At 36.5% G+C, this 20,100-nt stretch overlaps 3 protein-coding genes across 8 annotated transcripts in view; 1 reads left to right on the plus strand and 2 right to left on the minus strand.

The window, feature by feature from the left end:
* Window positions 1–20,100, minus strand: part of SYS1 (SYS1 golgi trafficking protein) — a 398,294-nt gene that overhangs the window by 326,136 nt on the left and 52,058 nt on the right. The gene's annotated exons all lie outside the window — the stretch shown is intronic.
* Window positions 1–20,100, minus strand: part of STK4 (serine/threonine kinase 4) — a 107,724-nt gene that overhangs the window by 41,791 nt on the left and 45,833 nt on the right. For all 6 annotated transcript variants that reach the window (XM_050806514.1, XM_050806518.1, XM_050806516.1 and 3 more), the window contains one exon: window positions 12,008–12,165. In XM_050806514.1, the coding sequence (XP_050662471.1) occupies window positions 12,008–12,165 (158 nt within the window). The remainder of the gene's footprint in view (window positions 1–12,007; window positions 12,166–20,100) is intronic.
* TOMM34 (translocase of outer mitochondrial membrane 34) overlaps window positions 6,768–20,100 on the plus strand; it is an 83,376-nt gene continuing 70,043 nt past the window's right edge. Inside the window, exon 1 of the mRNA XM_050806563.1 lies at window positions 6,768–6,771. The gene's annotated coding sequence lies outside the window, so the exon portion shown is untranslated. The remainder of the gene's footprint in view (window positions 6,772–20,100) is intronic.

A 20,100-nucleotide genomic window follows, 5' to 3' on the forward strand; every position in this document is an offset into this window, starting at 1 on the left:
ACTCTATTTTTAATTTCTCTGATATACCAAGGAAAAATCTAAAAGAGCACTAAATATTTCCAGCAAAAAAGGGTACATTGGGCATTAATTTACTTCACCTGAAGTTCTCTCCTTCTCTCCCTTCCTCACTTTTCCCACACATCCACACTGGTAATGCTCCAGCTCAATTACTCAGTACTTCCTGGCCCCATGCCACACTCCTTAGTATCTTCATCTTTTAAAACACACTTCATCTTTCAAAACACACTTCCAATGACACTTATTGGTGCCTTCCCTGGGGTTCTTGCTCTCTCTTTTGGGCTCCTACAGCCCCTTCTTTATGTACTTTATGGATAGAACTTACCAGAATAGCCTAGAAAAATGCTACACAGTACAGATGGTTAAAAGGATGGGCTCTGGAGCCAAACTGCTTTGGTTAAAATCCTCACTGTATCACTAACCGTATAACTGTAGTCAACCACCCCTTTTAGTGTCAGGGTTTTTTTTTTAATTGACAAATATAAATTGTACATATTTATTGTATACAACACGATGTTTTGAAATAAAGTAGTCCCTCCATTATCCACAGGGGATACATTCTGAAAACCCCAGTGGATGCCTGAAACTGTGGATGGTACCAAACCCTATACATTAAGCTTTTTCCCATATGTAAATACCTATAAAGACGTTTTATTTATAAAGTTATTACAGTTAAGAACTTAATAACTAATAATAAAATAGAACAACTACAACAACAATTCATGGATGGAAGGTTCACATTTGTTCACAATTTCATGGATGGATGATTTGTTCTTACCATAGATCTTAGCAATCTCAGCATATGGTTTTTTCCCCCCTCATTTTTGGTCAAGAACTTTCACCTTTTCTCTTAAAAGAAGCACTTTACATCTTCTCTTTGGCAAGCTGGAATTGCCAGCATCACTACTCTTGCACTCTGGGGACACTATTAAGCAAAATAAGGGTTACCTGAACACAAGCACTGTTATACCTCAACAGGTGATCTGATAACCAAATCGGCTCCTAAGTGACTAGGAGTGAGTACCACGTACTGCACAGATATGCTGGACAAAGGGATGATTCATGTCCCAGGCGGGATGATGCGCAATGGCACAGGATTTCATCATGTTACTCAGAATGGTATGCTACTTAAAACTTAGAAACTGTTTATTTCTAGAATTTTCCATTTAATATTTTCAGACTGCAGTGGGTAACTGAAACCTCATAAAGTGAACCTCATAAGGAGATACTGTATGTACATACATTGTGAAATGGCTCAATTGAGTTAATTTACATGTGTGCTACCTCACATACTTATAATTTCTTTGCAGTGAGAACACTTAAAATCTACTCTCTCAGTGATTTTCAAAATACAATACATTGTTTATTAACTAGTAACCATGTTGTACAATAAATCTCTTGAACTTATTCTTCCCATTAAGCCTCAGTTATTTTTTTTACCCCTAAAATGGCAATAACAACATTCCTACCTCATGGGATGGTTCTGAGAATGAGGTAACATATGTAATGCCTGGCACATAGTAAATTTTCAATACATGTAAGCTATCATTAGTATAATGTATCAAAATCACTTGATTATTTTCCGCTACCTCATAAACTCTCTAAGGGTAGTGACTATATTTGAGTTTAATTCAATTAGTAGTTGAATTAAATAATGAATGAATTCAGAGACTATGTCTGAGTTTAATTTAAAATGGTGTGCTAACTCTAAGCCGGGCAATTGCTAGGTGTTAGGAATACAAAGACGGGTAAGATAAAGTGAAGGCTGTAAAAGAGCTTGTAGTCTTATCAATTCACACAGAGTACACACAGAGAACCTCAATAAATATAGATTGAATTAATATGTGGGGGCCAGTTACTATCAACTTTTTTTATAGAAGAAGTCATAAGAAATCTGAAAGCAACTTCATTTGAATAAACAGGAAATTTACTCTAAAACCGAAGGATACTGAAAGCTAATAATCACCAATACTTGCAAAGTTGATAACTGACTGAAAAGTATTGTGGTTCTCTTAATCTGTGTAAGTCCTGGTTAACTTTATTTAGACTAAAACCAGGAAAAATCTCAATAGAAAGTTTAAAAATGTATCTCGCTCTATTTATTTAAGGTAAGCAAGTAATATATTAATATAGTAATATATTCTCTCTGTGTGTAAAGACAGCTAAACTAAAGTTCTCTCCACATGTAATGACTTTCAAGTTATTTTTAGAAGCTGTCTTTTTTATCTATGCAGCTGTATATGTGCATAGACATAGAAATGGTAGCATGATTTGTGTTTTTAATTTACACAGATTTTACAGTTTGCATTATTTTGTAGTTTATCATTACATAATACACTCATATACGAAAACTATGCATCCAACAAAGGTGTATATATTTTTTAAAATTTATATATACTATATATACACACACACATATACATACATAGGCATGTTTCTCAATCCTACTCTGTAACTTTTTTTTTTTTTTTTAAAGACATGGGGTCTCAATCTGTCACTCAGGGTAGTATACAGTGGTGCAATCCTAGCTCACTGCAGCCTCAAACTCCTGGGCTCAGGAGATCCTCCTGCCTCAGCCTCTCAAGTAGCTGAGACTATAGGCATGTACCACCAAGCCTACCTAATTTTTTCTTTTCTTTTTTTTTTTTTTTTGTAGAGATGGGGATCTCACTATGATACTTAGGCTGATCTCAAATTCCTGGGTTCAAGTGATCCTCCCACCTTAGCCTCCCAAAGTACTGGGATTACAGGGTGAACCACCACACCTGGCCTATGTTCTATTCTTATGCCAACATCACAATGCTTTCATTATTGTGGTTTTGTGGTATGTTTTAATCTCTGGAAGAATAAGACCAACCTTGTTCTTCTTGTTCAAAAGTATCTTCCATATTTTTATGCAGGTATACTTCCACATGGGAAGTAAATATGGCATAATGTTTAAACATCTATTTATCTAAGTTTTCAAATTTAATAATATAAAATTATAAATGATAATCTCTGTTCACGCTGCCATATTCTGTTTCTAGTAACTCTCTCTCTCGCCTTTCCCCTACTGCAGTTCATAGACACACTCTTCCTTTTTAACTTGATCAAATATAACAAATATCAGGTCCTTTCAAATATCCTGCTGTTGGTTTTTACCATTCAACTTTCTGGTTTGTTTTCTATTTCATTAAATTCTGCTTTTATCTTTATCCTATTTTTAACTTATTTATAATCTTTCTTGTATTCTAAAAAGAAAATTCATTTAAGGCTATAAGTCTTCTTCTAAGTGCCATTGTTTACTGCCTCCCACGGGTTCTGAATTACAGGGATTTGAATTTTGTATAATTCTTATTATTCATTTCTAAACTGTTTATAATTTATATTTTTATTTTCTCTTTAAAGTAAGATTTAGGAATATGTTTTTGTATCTCCAGGTGGGATAAAGTGGCTTTGACTACTTTCTTAATGTTAATTTCTAATTTTATTGCATTATAGTCAGCTAACGTGGCCTGAATAATTTCTCTGTTGAGATTTCTTTTTTAACCCTTTCAAACACTGGCTGGGCATGGTGGCTCACGCCTGTAATCCCAGCACTTTGAAAGGCTGAGGCGGGTAGATCACCTGAGGTCAGGAGATCGAGACCAGCCTGGCCAACATGGTGAAACCCCATCTCTACTAAAAATACAAAAATTTGCCAGGAGTGGTAGCAGGTGCCTGTAATCTCAGCTATTCGGGAGGCTGAGGCAGGAGAATCACTTGAACCCAGGAGGCAGAGGTTGCAATGAGTCAAGATCACACCACTGCAGTACTCCAGCCTGGGCAACAGAGCAAGACTCTGTCTCAAAACAAAAAACAAAAAAAATATAGTTACTCAAAGCTGACAAACACAAGCAATGGGGAAAGGACTCCTTATTCAATAAATGATCCTGAGATAACTGGCTAGCCATATGCAAAAGACTGAACCTGGATCCCCCTCCTTAAACCGTATACAAAAATCAACTCAAGATGAATTAAAGACTTAAATGTAAAACCTAAAACTATAAAAACCCTAGAAGATAACCTAGAAAACACCATTCTGGATATAGGACCTGGCAAAGATTTCATGATGAAGACAACAAAAGCAATTGTAACAGAAATTAAAATTGGCAAATAGGTTCTAATTAAACTAAAGAGCTTCTGAACAGCAAAATAAACTTTCAATAGAGTAAACAGACAACCTACAAAATGGGAGAAAATTTCTGCAAACTACGCATCCAAGAAAGATCTAATATTCAGAATCTATAAGGAACTTAAACAAATTAACAAGTAAAAAGCAAATGACCTCATTAAAAAAGGGGCAAAGGACATGAACAGACACTTCTCAAAATAAGACATACACATGGTCAATAAGCATGTGAAAAAAAGATTCAACATCACTAACCATTAGAAAAATGCAAATCAAAAACAATGAGATCTATCTCATACCATTCAGAATGGCTATTATTAGAAAATCAAAAAATAACAGATGCTGGCGAGGTTGCAGAGAAAAGGGATTACTTATACACTGCTGGTGGGAATGTAAATTAGTTCAATCATGGTGGAAAGCAGTGTGTCGATTTCTCAAAGAACTTAAAAGAGAATTACCATTCAACCTAGCAATCCCATTATTGAGTATATAACCAAAGGCACAGAAATTGTTCTACCATAAAGACACATGCATGTGTTGTGTTCGCTGCAGCACTATTCACAATAGCAAAAACATGGAATTAACCTAAATGCCCATCAATGACAGACTAAAGAAAATGTGGTGCATGTTCACATGGTATACTACACAGCCACAGAAACGAGCAAGATCATGTCCTCTGCAGCAACATAGATGAGCTGGAGGCCATTATCCTAAGCAAACTAACACAAGGACAGAAAACCAAATACAGCATGTTCTCACTTGTAAGTAGGAGCTCAACACTGAGTACACATGGACACAAAGAAGAGAACAACAGAAATCAGGGCTTCCTTGAGGGGGGTGGGAGGAGGGTGAGGATCGAAAAACTACCTATGGGGTACTATGCTTATTACCTGGGTGATGAAATAATCTGTATACCAAACCCCCATGACACACAATTCACCTGTGTAACAAACCTGCACATGTACCCTTGAACCTAAAATAAAGGTAAAAAAAGAATAAAACATAGTTGTTTTACGAATATTCCATGTTTTTAAAGTTTCATATATATTAGAAATTTTGTCTATTTTCTGTTTTATCAATGTTAATTGTGTTAGTTTTTTGTCTAACTGAAATGTCAGTTTTGGAGAGAAGAATATTTAAGTCTTCTTGATTAACTTCTTGAAACTATAATTGCAGTATTCTCATTGCTCCTTGTATTTCTATCAGTTTGGGATAAATATATGTTTCATATAGGTACATGACTTACATCTTCTAGATAAAGTATACCTTTCAATAGTATAAAACATATCCTTCCCAGGTAACATTCTTTTGTCTTAAATTATATTTCATCTGAATTTTTTTTTTGTTTTTTTTGTTTTTTTTTGAGATGAAGTCTTGCTGTCTTACCCAGGCTGGAGGGCAATGGCACAATCTCAGCTCACTGCAACCTCCGCCTCCTGGGTTCAAGCAATTCTCCTGCCTCAGCCGCCTGAGTAGCTGGACTACAGGTGCATGTGCCACCATGCCCAATTAATTTTTTGTGCTTTTAGTAGAGACGGGGTTTCACCACATTGGCCAGGCTGGTCTCGAACTCCTGACCTCACGTGGTCCGCCTGCCTTGGCCTCCCAAAGTGCTGGGATTACAGGCGTGAGTCACCATGCTTGGCCTCATTTGGTATCAATATTGTTTCACCTACTTTATTTTAGTGAGTATTTGCCTAGTGTATCTTTTTCCATTCCTCTGTTTTAAACTTTTCGGTTGTATTTTCTTTTCATTACATCACTTATAAACAGCATTTAGCCAGAATTTGACTGTTATTTTTATCCAAACTCTTTCTCTTTTAATAGGAGATTTTAGTGCACTCACATTTACTGTGATTACTGATGTATTTACATTTAAACTGCTATCCCATGTGTCACTCGGCTCCAGCCACAATGGACTCCTTTCCTTCCCTACACACAATCTATGACCTGTCTCACAGTCTCTGTACTTGTTTCCCCTACCTTCCCGTGACTTGCTTCCCCTCTTCACTGATGTCTCAGCTGAATGTCCTGTCTCTCCACAAGGCCTTTTCTTACAATATCTCTTTATTGTGCTTTAAAAAAAAAAAAAAAAATCGCTATTATTACCTGAACTGATATCTACTAGGGTACTGGCTTAAAGTCTATTTCCTTCACTGTAAACTCCATGAGAACATGGGCCTGGTCTGTTTTGTTCACCACTTTTGGCATTTGGGCCATCTCTTTTTTTAATTTTTGTAATAGAGATGGGGTCTCACTATGTGCCAGGCTGGTTTCGAGCTCCCTTCCACCTCGGCCTCCCAAAGTGCTGGGATTACAGGTGTGAGGCACTGCACCCAGCCCAGGTTATCTTAAACTAAAATATTACAGTGTGCTTTTGGAAGATTCATGAGCCAAACTGGATTTAAGTTTCCAGCTTTTGTGGCTTTCTGAATGGCAAAATGGGAAGGTCTGAATTCTCATAAAATATTACATTCTTTTCCAAAAATGTGATCTGCTAATAGAATAGAAAATACCAATTTTAGAGACTATTGCATTTTCAAGCACCTTTTATATTTTAATCACTATGTATCTTAAACATTATTAGAAATCTTTGGGGGGGGTTTCTAAACTTGGCAAATAGGCAATTCACTTTTAGAAATGGGACAAATATTCAGTTTCAGATGAAAATATGAAGTTTTTGTCAGTATAAAATTCTGCTACTCCTGATTAAATTACTTCCTATTTGCCATTTTGGGCAAAAAGGTCATTGGAAAACAGCAATTCCCTTCATAGAAGGAAACAGAATTATCTTTTTCATAATTAAATACTGTCTGTCTAGAAATCGTAAAGTCTGTAAGAGACTGTGAGGGAGGCTGGGCGCCGTGGCTCACGCTGTAATCCCAGCACTTTGGGAGGTCAAGGCGAGTGGATCACGAGGTCAGGTGTTTAAGAGCAGTCTGGCCAAGAGAGCAAAACCCTGTCTCTACTAAAAATGCAAAAATTAGCTGGGTGTGGTGGCAGGCACCTGTAATCCCAGTTACTCAGGAGGCTGAGGCAGAGAAGTGCTTGAACCCGGGAGGGGGAGGTTGCAGTGAGCTGAGATCATCGCGCCACTGCACTCTAGCCTGGGCGACAGAGTGAGACTCCATCTCAAAAAAACAAAAAGCGATTGTAAGGGAAACATGTTAGCAAGTCTGACACATATCCTTCGTTAAGCTTTCAGGAGATCATTCAGAACTTTCTTCACTCAAAGGACTAGCTCTTTATTTGCCAGCTGTCACTTACAAACATACATTTTCCATATTTTATGTGCTTCTTTGGTACCTCCAATAAGAGTATAGGAAACTCAAAAGGGGAATAACAAGGAAATTTAAAAATCATACAATGTTAATAAAATAGAAATATATCCTTATCTCTGAATTTCTATAGTACCTAATAGAAAAGAAAACAAGAAATGTATATAAAGATATACTAGTCTAAAAACCTTTTAAAACAACTTTAGTGGGTTAGAGTCACCAGGAGGACAGGTTAAAACACCAATGGGTGCTGTCCCTAGATATTCCTATTCAATGTGCCTGGGGTAAGGCCCGAAAAACTGCCTTTCTAACAGTCTCTAGGTGATGCTAACACTGCTGGTCTGGGACCACTTTGAGAACCACTGTTCTAGACTATTATTTCAAATGCTTGCTTTGGGATCAAGGTAAGAGCTATGTAACAAGAATATCAACAATGAAGACAGTTTTCATTTGATCTTTGTTGGTAGAGCAGCTCATGTATCTCTCATCTCAATTTTCTTTTATCTCTTAGTTTGACATTTTTTTGTAAGAGACTTTTATAAGTAAATTATCTTGACACTCTGAAGGTACAAATAGAGTAGAATGTTATATCAGAATGGGCTGGCTCAAGCACATATAAATCCAAACAATTTAATGCAAGAGTCCCAATATCAAATGCCCCTAAGTGCCAGACACGTCAGACAGTTAATACGAATGAGTGAAGTAGGCCAAATAGTGTGAAGAATTAGAGAGGTCATAGCTAAAGAGGGCAGCTACCACTCAGCTCCAGACAACCATTAACCAATAATATAGGTTACTGTAGCCAGATCTTTCACATTTTCAAAATAAGCTGGAGATCCAACACTTTGTGTAAAATCTCTTAAGTTTTTAACATAAGCAATTAATTTTAAAAATTTAAACACCGTATAGAACACAGAAAAAGGTCTGTGAGCTGGATCCTGCCAGTTTATGACCTCAGATTTAGAAGACAGTCTCAGGAGTAATACAAGTCATGCAATGTGCTAACCTGGTCACTGTGTGCCATGGGCCCACTCCCTCTAGAAGTCATCTACTTCCAAAATAAAAAGTACTTTCTCTAAAGACCTACTAAAGCTCCTCTGTATAAGTAGCTTGCCCACCAAAACAAGTTTCCTGCCAATGATCTTAGTATGAGAAAACTGTGGCAAAGAGAAATAAATTCTTTATATGCTGAAACTACTGATCCAAGAATAATGATTAGAATTAAAGTTGGACAAAAGACCTGAATAGACATTTCTCAAAAGAAGACATACAAATGGGCAATAGGTATGCGAAAAAATGCTCAACATCACTAATCATTAGGAAAATGCAAATTGAGACCACAATGAAAGAGCCAGTGCAGTGGCTCATATCTGTAACCCTAGCATTCTGGGAGGCCCGGGCAGGAGGATTATTTGAGGCCAGGAGTTTCAGATGAGCTGGGGCAACATTTCCAGATCTCATCTTTACAAAAAATTTAAAAACCAGCCAGGCATGGTGGTCTATACCTGTAGTCCTAGCTACTCAGAAGGCTGAGGTGGGAGGATTACTACAGACCAGGAGTTTGAAACTGTAGTGACCTATGATTGCACCACTGCACTCCAGCCTGGGAGAATAAGCAAGACCCTGTCTCTTAAAAAAAAAAAAAAAAAAAAAAAAAGAGAGAGAGAGAGATATCATCTCACCCTAGTTAGAATGGCTATTATCAACGAGACAGGAAATAACAAATGCTGGTGAAGATGTGGAGAAAGGGGAATGTTCATACGCCATTGGTGGGAATGTAAAGTAACAAAACCACTATAAAAAACAGTATAGAGGTTCCTCAAAAAAACTAAAATAGATCTACCATATGATCCAGCAATCCCACTGCTGGGCGTATATCCAAAAGAAAGGAAATCAATATATCAACAAGATATCTAAACTCTCCTATTTATTGCAACACTATTCACAATAGCCAAGATATGGAATCAACCTAAGTGTCCATCAATGGATAAACAGATAAAGAAGATGTGGTATCCAAACAATGGAATATTATCCAGCCAGAAAAGAGAAAGAAATGTTGTCGCTTCTTTTATTGCAACATGGATATTACTGAAGGTCATTATGTTAGTTACAATAAGCCAGAGACAGAAAGACAAATATCATATGTTCTCACTCAAGCAGGAGCTAAAAAAGTGGATCCTATGGAGACAGAGTGAAGAATGATGGTTAGCAGTGGCTGGGAAAGAGGTGAAAGCGGGATGAAGAGAAGTTGGTTAAGGGGTACAAAAATATAGTCAGAGAGAAGGAATAAGTTCTAGTATTCAATAGTACAGTAGGAAAATTATAGTTAGTAATTTATTGTATGCTTCAAAATGGCTGAAGATTTATAATGTTCTCAAAGAAAAGTGTTTGAGGTAATAGATATCCCAATTACTCTGATTTGATCACTACACATCATGAACAGGTACTCAAATATTCCATGTACCCTAAAAATATCATAAACAAGATTTTTAAAAATTAAAAAGGATTAAAGTGACTGGGTTTTCAAAATCTGTAACATTTAAAAACAAGGAAACTGGGCTTAGAAGTACTACAGATTTGAGGATTCTCAAACATTCTGTCACAATGGTGATGTGATTTGGTACCCAGTAGTTAAACATCTTTGCCTGAAGACTGGATAAACTGAGAAATCAGTCCTTATGCACATGTTGAAGACAACTATACAGGCAACATAGAATAGATGCACAATAATTCAAATTTCAAAGGTCTACTCTGATTAGCAGTGGCAGCCTAGTGCACTGTGTTAAGGATTCTGAAGCTGAACCCTGATTCAGTGGAAAAGATGGGTGTCAAAGGCCTAGAAGAGGGGAATAGTAGCAGATGTGCCCCATATTTGGCCACCTTTGAATAGTAAATAAAAACACTGCACCTGTGTTCAGAAATTCTAGTTCTCCTATAATGTATTAATATAGCAACTAGAATAATACCTTTTAAATATAAATAGGATCAAGTCACCCCTCCCAATAGTCTTTCATTCCACTCAAGAGTAAAAGCTAAAGTTTTTATTACATAAAAAACCCTACATTATCTCGCCCTCCATTATATCTCTGATATCATTTCCTGCTGCACATCCTATTGATGCCATTCCAAAACATACTGTTTCTTTGTTGTTCTGTAAACACACTAGCCAAGTCTCTGCCTCAGGATCTTTGAATCTGCTATTCCCGCTGCCTAAAAATCTCTCCTCTGGATATTTACATAGTTCAAATTCTCATCTTCTTACCAATGAGAACTTCCTTGACTACTCTATTTTTAAAAAACTACACACACATACGCACACACACACACACTCTCTCTCTCTCTCCTAACCTCCCTTTTGCTTTGTATTTTTTACAATACTTGCTACCATTTGACACACTAAATACTTATTTTCCTTCGCCTAGAATGAAACCTCCATGAGGGATGCATTTTTGGCTGTTCTGTTAATGACTACATCCCTAGAATAGTGTCAAAAACATGACATTCAAAAAAAAAACAAAAACAAAAACAAAAACCAACAACAACAACAACACTGGATAAGTAAGTAAATGAACAAACAGGTAATAAAACAAATGAACCTGGATTCTATCATGGGTTCAGTGACTAATCAGTTAATTTGCCTCAGATGAGTTATTCTGGTCCTCAAAGGATCCCTACCATTAGTTGTATAAACTATAACATTCCCGCCATTTTATAAAAGTAGAAATTAAGTTATAGAAGAATGGCATCATTTCCTCTAGGCCAGTCAGTAGTATAGTGGAAAGCCAGAACTAGACAGGTCTATCAGAGTTCAAGCCCAATGCCCAATCTGAGCTCTTTTATAAACAACAGAATTATGACAGATGAGGATCAAACTTCAGAATTTAAGAATGTAAAAATAAAAAGTTCCTGAAGAGAAAAATCTTTACTAGTAATAGTCAAGAAGAAAATGCAGACTCCTTAACTTACTTTTTCCCAAAATTTTTATTGCTCTACTCCTTAAATTCCTATGAACATTAATAAGTGTCTATGGTTGAGGGAAAATGTTCCACAGTAGAGAAAGGAAAATACATCCAGTTTTTCATATGAAACTGGAATAATTACATATTCATCTTCTGAAAAAACTGAGAATAATCCTTTCAGCAGGGTTAAAATTAGGAGAATAGTTAGCAAAACAACAAGGACACCACAAAACAGCGTCACCCTCCAATCTAATTCTTAAATATAAAATCAAAACCCCAAATAAACTATTAAAGACAGTTGCAATTTCATTTGATGATTGAATACTTCTCTCACCATGAACAATTTCAAACTGGACAAAAAGAAAAAGTGAATATGGATTTTGAAAGCAGAAAAGATGCCACTAATCAGGGACCAGAGAACTGCTCAAACATCAATCAAAACATTGTCCTTCAGCTCAGGAGACACTGTCAGGGATGGTTTAGGAGACTCAAAATGCATAAGAAAATGCTTGGGCACTTTCAGTGAAATGACGTAATTGAATGTGTGATGTTTCAAATAACTTGCCCCAAAGACATAACCATTTACTTCCAACACTACTTACAAACTCGTAGTCTCCATCCTGTGGTATTTTCCAATCTGAAGAATTTTTCAGTGGACCAGGTACACTCTTGCCAAAGCTGTTGATCTGGTTTTCCTTTTCTTTTTGTTCAAAATATTCAAGAAAAGATGGTTTTGCAGGCTGCATGGTCTCATCCCTTCCTGAAAACCAAGAAAAATGAAAAATGAAAAGAAACTCTCTAAAATTTTAGATAAGTTTAATAGACCTACCTCCAGATGGGCTACAATCTCTGGATCAGTGGATATTTCGGTTAGATAAAGGACTCCTTCAAGAATCTAGTGAAACTAGAGAAAAACGCACAAATGCTTGCTCAAAAAATTCTCATGGAATTTCAGAGGAGTTAAGATTTCCCCTAAAATACATTCATAAATTTCCCTGGGGTCCCTTTTCCTAGATGGAAAGATTTGGGTGATGCAATAATTCTGATAATCTGCAAATAAGACATTTGGAGTCTCCTATAGCAAATAGCCCCTATAATATTTAGAATGAAACAGAAGCAACCAAAAATATTTATTTAGCATCTATCATATACAATATTCTCTACAGGAACTTAAGTAGGAAGAGGGGATGATACAGTAGGGTGACTTACTTTGATAATCTCATAATCTAACTGGAATAATGAGAAAAATATACATGAAAAAGAAAACGTAAATAAATCACAATCCACTCTATGAAATATTATGTAACTTTAAAAATACTATCTACATACGGCTTACAATAAACTTAAGGGAAAAAACAGGATACAGTATTATATATACAGTAAGATTTTGACTCTATAAAATCATATATAGGAGAAAAACAAAACTAGGGGGAAATACCCAAAATGTTAACAGGGTTCATCTCTGGTAGCAGCACTATTGGTGATTTTATTTACTTCTTATGAACATTTTTTAAAGAAGATAGTATTGAACAGGTATTAAATAAATAGAACTGATTACAAGAATTATACGTGCCCAGTTCTTGCAGGCTGTGTGGTCAGGGAAGATTGGTAAAAGGGGACTTAGACTGGGCCTCAAATCATCCTGGAGTAAAGCATCAGCAGTTACACAGCAGCACTAACCATTAAGAGAGCAGAATACAGCAGCTATTAGTTACTAGTAACAAGAGCAGAAAGAATAATTTTACCTGGCATGATTTAAAAATCAAGCTAGCTGAATGTACCTGTTTCAAAGGTTGAAGTATCTTTGTGCCTGTGATTAGTATTCTAATATAGGGAGATACAGGAAGTATTTTTCATTGCTTTCCATGAACATAGGGGTTTATGCGGCCCTTTCCCACAGTAAACAGGAAAAACAACCAGAAAGTTCAGCACCTTAAGAAGTAGATGAGAAGGTATCTAGAAGATAAAGAACAGCAAGTGTCTCTCTCCAGGCACCCTTGGTCTATGCAATCTTACTTATTTCATGACACTTCCTAGTCCAGTTTCAGGCCAGCCGCCCTACCTCTCAGAACATTTGTTATTTTTCTCACTATCACCATTGCTAAGATCAACAGCAGCCAATCCCATATCTGCCCACATCCACACACTGCCAATGGCTTCCTACTACACTGTTTTCTCCTCACTAAGAATTAAATACATTATTTGCTAGGACCAATCAGCAAGTATATAGTGTTTTGTTTTGTGTGCTCTAGGTATGATGTTAGGTACTTTTCATGCTTGTTTTCATTTTTAAATTAAATTTAAGGCACTACTTCATAATATAGTTCTGCAGGAACTACAACAAAATAAAACTTGTAAAAATGGTGGTGCATTGGATTTGCCAATGAGTCGGGAAACTATGTTCTTTTGCTCAGTCCCCTCCTCTCAGACCACCAAAGGAGAAGACTGGCTCAGAGACAACTCTGCAGCAATCTTACACATAATCCTACACATAAAAAAAAAAAAAAGTATTCAGAGAACCCCCTAAAGTCAAGCAACTTCAAAAGTGCTGCAAACTGCTGGCATATATAATACACAGTATACTTTTATACAAAATATCTCAACCCGCTGAACAGAATAAAGCTTAGAAACAAAATAAAAAGTCCAAATGGCTATCCGAATAATGGGACAGCTATTTGAGAAAAGATTAAATTGAATCTATATCTCATACCTTAAGCCTGGAAAACTCCAAATGGATAAGAAATCTAATTGCAAAAAATGGAAAACTTTACTACTGAAACAAAACGTGTGAATGCATTTAAAACCTGGTATGGAAAAGGCTTTCCAACTATGATATAAATCCAGATATAATTTTAAAAATGGTTAAAAACCTTTTATGTGAAGAAAACACCACAAATTTTAAAAAATTAATAATCACACACACAAACCTCATAAGCCAAGACAGAAGACAAATGACAAGCAAATACCATTAAAATGGTTTAAAGAATTTTCTTTTTATTTAAAGAAAATTTTAGCCAGGCGTGGTGGCTCACGCCTGTAATCCCAACACTTTGGGAAGCCGAGGAGGATCACCTGAGATCAGGAATTCGAGACCGGCCTGGCCAACATGGTGAAACCCCATCTCTACTAAAAATACAAAAATTAGCTGGGCGCGGTGGCAGGAGCCTGTAATCCCAGCAACTTGGGAGGCTGAGGCGGGAGCATCACTTGAACCCAGGAGGTGGAGGTTGCAGTGAGCCAAGATCATGCCATTGCACTCCAGCCTGGGCAATAGAGTAAGATTCCACCTCAAAAAAAAAAAAAAAAAAAGAAAAAGAAAAAAGAAAGAAAGAACATTTTAAGAATTATTTATATGTTAGGGAGATAAGCTCCCAAGACCTTCTTAAATCAAGGGAAAGACAACAGAAGAAAAGAAGAAAACTAAAGACTTGAAAAGATAAAAAACACACAAAGATATCCAACGGGTCCTTAAACATGAAAAAATTGCTGAGCTTCACTCATAATAGGAGAAATTCAAATTAAAACTACTTAGAGGGACCATTTCTTACATTTCAGACTGGCAAAGCTTCAAAAGCTTGAAAACACACTATCTGCTGGCAAGGCTGTGGGGGCACAGGCACTCACACATTGCTAACCTGGAATGCAAAATGGCATAATCCCTGTGAAGGGGATCTGACACTATCTAAATATCAAAATGTGAAATTGGGAAAGGCACAGCAACTTGTTGTGTTGTATTTGAACTGAGGTATTATGACCTCATGATTTACAAAAAAAAAAAAAAAAAAAAAAAAAAAGACATTTCTGAGCTTTCTTCATCAAAAGGCGTTGGAGCAATGATACTCCAGTACAAATAAGCACGTGTAAGTGGCTCAGATATTGGTTTCCAAATACCATTTCCTGCTAAAAGGAACTAGAATTACTTAAGAAAAACAGGTGATTCCAAGTCTAAGGCAGGAAAATTACAAAATGGACCTGAATCTGGAATATTTTTTGTGCCAAAAAAAAAAAAAAAAGCCAGCAAGTACTCAAAAACTGATGGGGACATATCAAAAGGATACAGGAGCCACCTTGAAGGGCCCTCACTGGTAAAGTTTGGGACACTCTGAGCATCAAAAAGAATGCACTCAATAAGAGATCAGAGCAATAATCTAAAAGTGAAGGAGGTTTGGGAGAGAAGTGAGAACTCTTCTTTAGAAACATTACTATTTACGTTGGGCACAGTGGTTCACACCCTGTAACCCCAGCACTTTGGGAGGCCAAAAGAGGGGCATCCCTTGAGCTAAGGAATTTGAGACCAGCCTGGGCAACATGTTGAGACCTTGACTCTACTAAAAATAAAAAAAATTAGCCAGGCATGGTGGTACATGTCTGTAGTCCCAGTTACTTGGGAGGCTGGGAGGTCAAGTCTGCAGTGAGCCATGATCATGCAACTGCACTCCAGCCTGGGAGACAGAGTGAGACATGGTCTCAAGAAATAAAAAGGAAAAATCACTCTTTGACCACTTTATTGTGGTAACAAAAAAGAGCACCTCCTTTGTAGGAAATACAAACAAAAGAGGATATCTTCTTTCTTAGGAAATACACACTTAAAATTTGAGAGTAAGCTGCATATATCACACACCCACCTCTCTCTTTTCATTATTTCTGTCCCTTGTGTCTATTTATCCATCCATCCATTCATCTTTATATATGCACAGATAAATGACTAAATTGAGTTTATCAATAAAAATGGTGACTTCTGGACAGAAATAACAGGTAATTTAAAACTTTTTCTCCAATGGAATTTACAAAAACCATAAGGGCATCATTCTTGTTTAAAAAGTATTATATCCAACAATATATTTCTATGGTTCTTCATTAATTCCTTTCAGTTGCAATACAGGTGGACTTAAGAAATTGAATCTTTAAACCAAGGATGATGAAACACTAAAGATAACATTTCTGTGGTCTAATTCTAAACCATGTCATAAAAATCAAAGAAATGTCTGTTAAGCGAGAATATAATCATTTGTCTAACTTCTGTCACCGTGCAGATGAAAAAGTGAGAACATCTGCCTTCCTCATATTTGAGTTCTTCTTTCTTACCAAACCACTTAAAAATTTCTAATTTTTGAAGTTAAAACACCAACTGTTCTTTGTCTCTTTCAACAATGAAAATCCACAAATAAGGAAGTCTATCTAAAATATATTTGCTTTTACCTTCTGATATCAATACCAGGGACCTGATTATACCTGACATTTACTAGAATTCAAATTTCCAAAAACTAAAGTGAAATAAAAAGAGAAGTTTTTTATCTAATCACATATTTAGATATAAGCTGCAAGTAAAATGCACATATGTATTAGAAATTTAATTATAGCAAAATGTTTAGTTAAAATGTTACATTTATCAGACTGCCAAAAAGCTAAAGTTGATTTTGGAGACAGAAGAATGGAAAAATCCCTCTCCTCAAGTTTTATGTTATGTATATTTTACCACAATAAAAAAAAAAAAAAAAGGAAAGGAAATCCCTATTCTGCAGTTCAAAGATTTAGATTCCAGTTCTGACTATATGATCTTGGTAAAACCACAGGTTCCCAATCTGCAAAAAGAAGACACAGGGCTAGATTACATCTAATGTTCCCTGAAGCTTTGAAAAGTTCCATGATTTTATGACTTGGCAGTAGCATATGAAAACATATTTATACTCAGTTATTAATAACTATTCAAAAGAAGTTGTTCTTATCTCTAGTAGGATTATGATACTGGATGCCTCTAATCTAAAACATGCTACAACTAGATGTGTACAGGCATAAAGCAAAGACCAAAGTGAAAAGTAGTTGAGACTCAAGAAATATTTTAGTGACAAGAATATCTCTGATTCTTTGGATTTTTTGTTGTTGGTGGTTTAACAGATGGAAGAGGTGGCTCAAACTGTAATAAAGATGTCTAGAGATGCAGATGATAATAATATTTTATGGAACTGAAGTGAAAAATTGAATGAACTGACTGATAGGGGAAGCTATTTTAACTGGCAAGAAACAGCAGACATTCAAAAAGTTAGCTGATCCTTGCATTTAGTTATTCCAGAAATTAAATGCCTCCACCATAATGGTTCTTTCCTTATGTGTGAGAGTGCTTCACCGACATGTTAAGTTTATATGAAGAAGACAGCATTCCTATTGTGAATAACACTGTCATTAAATTGCAGCACCTGTCCTAAGTCTGATTTTATAGACTGATAATAACTCTCAGTAAACAGATTTGCATTCCTATCACAATTAGTATCTAAGATAAATTATTTTTTTAAATGGCCACAATTTCCTCCTGGTATCTTCATCCTCGCCTTATGCCCTCTCACAATGACTCTGGGCCTGGTTATCTAACCTGCTTTGGTCTTTGAGACAACAGCAAATGTACAGCAAGAAGAGACTTAAAAATTCTTGTGTAGGCTAGGCATGGTGGCTCATGCTTGTAATCCCACCACTTTGGAGGCCAAAGTGGGAGGACTGCTTGAGCCCAGAAGTTCGAGACCGGCTTGGGCAACAGAGCAAGACCTGGTCTCTACAAATAATATTTTTTTAAAAAAAATTAGCTGGGTGTGGTGGCATGCACCTGTGGTCTCAAATATTTGGGAGGTTGAGGCAGGAGGATCACCTGAGCCCAGGAGGTCAAGGCTGCAGTGAACTATGATCACACAACTGCACTCCAGCCTGGGTAACAGAGCAAGACCCTGTCTCAAAAAAAAAAAAAAAAAAAAAAAAAAAAAAAAAAGGTCTTGTACATTTTACCATAATATAAATAAATCTGAGCCTGCTAGATGGTGAAATACTACGTGGAGAGGCCCAAATCAGCCATCCCCCGCTGTTATGGCACCAGCTGACCACAGAGCAGAGCTAACAAGCTCAGACTAGAATTGCCTGCCTACCTGAGACCAACCTAACTGCCAACCTACAGAATCATGAATCAAGTTAAATAAAATGGCTATTTTAAACTACTAAATTTTAGGGTGGTTTATAATGCAGCAAAAGCTAACTGATATAGTTTCAGTATCTCTCTCTCTCACACATAAACATACACACACACACACACACACACACACACACACACACAGACGCCTAAACATATACCCCTAAATCTACAAAAACAGTTCTATTATTTGGAAACTTAGGTTCAAATTCAACAAACATTCACTAAATACCTTCTAAATTTCAGGCTTTCTACTAGGTGCTTTTGCATATCGGTCTCACCCAAACTGCACATCCAAACTGCATGACCACCATATAAAGCAGAGGAGGAAAAGCCTTACACTTAATAGGCATCTACCAAGTGCCCGAAAATGTACTATTATCACTTAATCCTCAAAGAGTCTTTTAAGATATGCGTTATTATGCCCCTTTTACAAGTGAGAAATTTGCAGAAGATTTCTAAGCTAGTAACCGACAAGAATGGGATTTGAATGCCAAATGTCAGGTTTTAAGTTTAGTGAGCTACATCTCATACTGTACAGTCTCTAAAATCAAAATAAAGATTCTTGACATGTTAGGACTGCCATCAAACTAAGTGCAGAAAGAGTGGGGAAATGTAATTTTCCCAGTAACCTTATCTTTGAACTTTTCTTTCAGTACCCTTTAGCTAGATAGATGATCAAGTGTGCTGGACAGCAGCCTATCAGGTTGAAAAGCATAGAGAATCATTCCAAGCTGATGAAAGGCCATGCTGTCCCCCAGGGCTTCAGCTGGCTGTTGGGTTTTTTTGTTTTAACTTGAGCTAGCGTATTTTTCCAGATGTATCCCAAGAAATAAAGATGTTCAGCTGAATGATAATACAAGAAACCTAAAGCCATAGAAAGAATGGACTCAAGAGAGAAATCAAGCTTTGAAAATAACCATATCTTGCTCTGATTCCTTTATCTGATGCAGGAAATGCATGAATTCGTATACTAAGACTGGCCTATTTTTCTTTGTAAGCAGCGTTTGTCAAGCTAAACGAACGATCTCTCTAAGCCTACAGACAAAGCAGTGAATTCATAAGCAACTGTACCTTCCATTTATTTTCCTTTGAAAAATGCTAGTAAAAGCAAAAGGAATCAACAACCCAAATGTCCATCAGCTGATGAACAGATAAACTAAATGCAGTATATCCATACAGTGGAATACTATTCAGCAACAAAAAGAAATACTGATACATGCTATAACATGGATAAACCTTAAAAACATTATGCAAAATGGAAAAAGCCATTCTCAAAAGGCCACGTTATATGATTCCGTTTACATAAAATGTCCAAAATAGGCAAATCTACAGAGACAGAAAGTAGATGAATGGTTGCCCGGGGATGAGAGGAGAATGAGAATCGCTTCTCGGCCTTTTGGCTAAGATCAAGTGAGAGGAGAATGAGAAGTGACTGCTAAAAGGATTAGAGTTTTTTGAGGGGATGATAAAAATGTCTTGAATTCAATAGTGATTAAAGTTGCAACACCTTCTTAATATCCTAAAAAAACACTGAATTCTGAGCTTTAAAATGGCAAATTTTATGACATATAATTATATCTCAATTTAAAAATAGTGGCCAGGCATGGTGGCTCATGCCTGTAATCCCAGCACTTCAGGTGGCCAAGGCACTAGGATGGCTTGAGGCCACGAGTTCGAGACTAGCCTGAGCAACAGAGTGAGACCCTGTCTCTACAAAAAAATAATTTTTTGTTTTAATTAGCC

Source organism: Macaca thibetana, chromosome 10 (genome assembly GCF_024542745.1).
Source record: "Macaca thibetana thibetana isolate TM-01 chromosome 10, ASM2454274v1, whole genome shotgun sequence".
Taxonomy (NCBI): Eukaryota; Metazoa; Chordata; class Mammalia; order Primates; family Cercopithecidae; genus Macaca; species Macaca thibetana.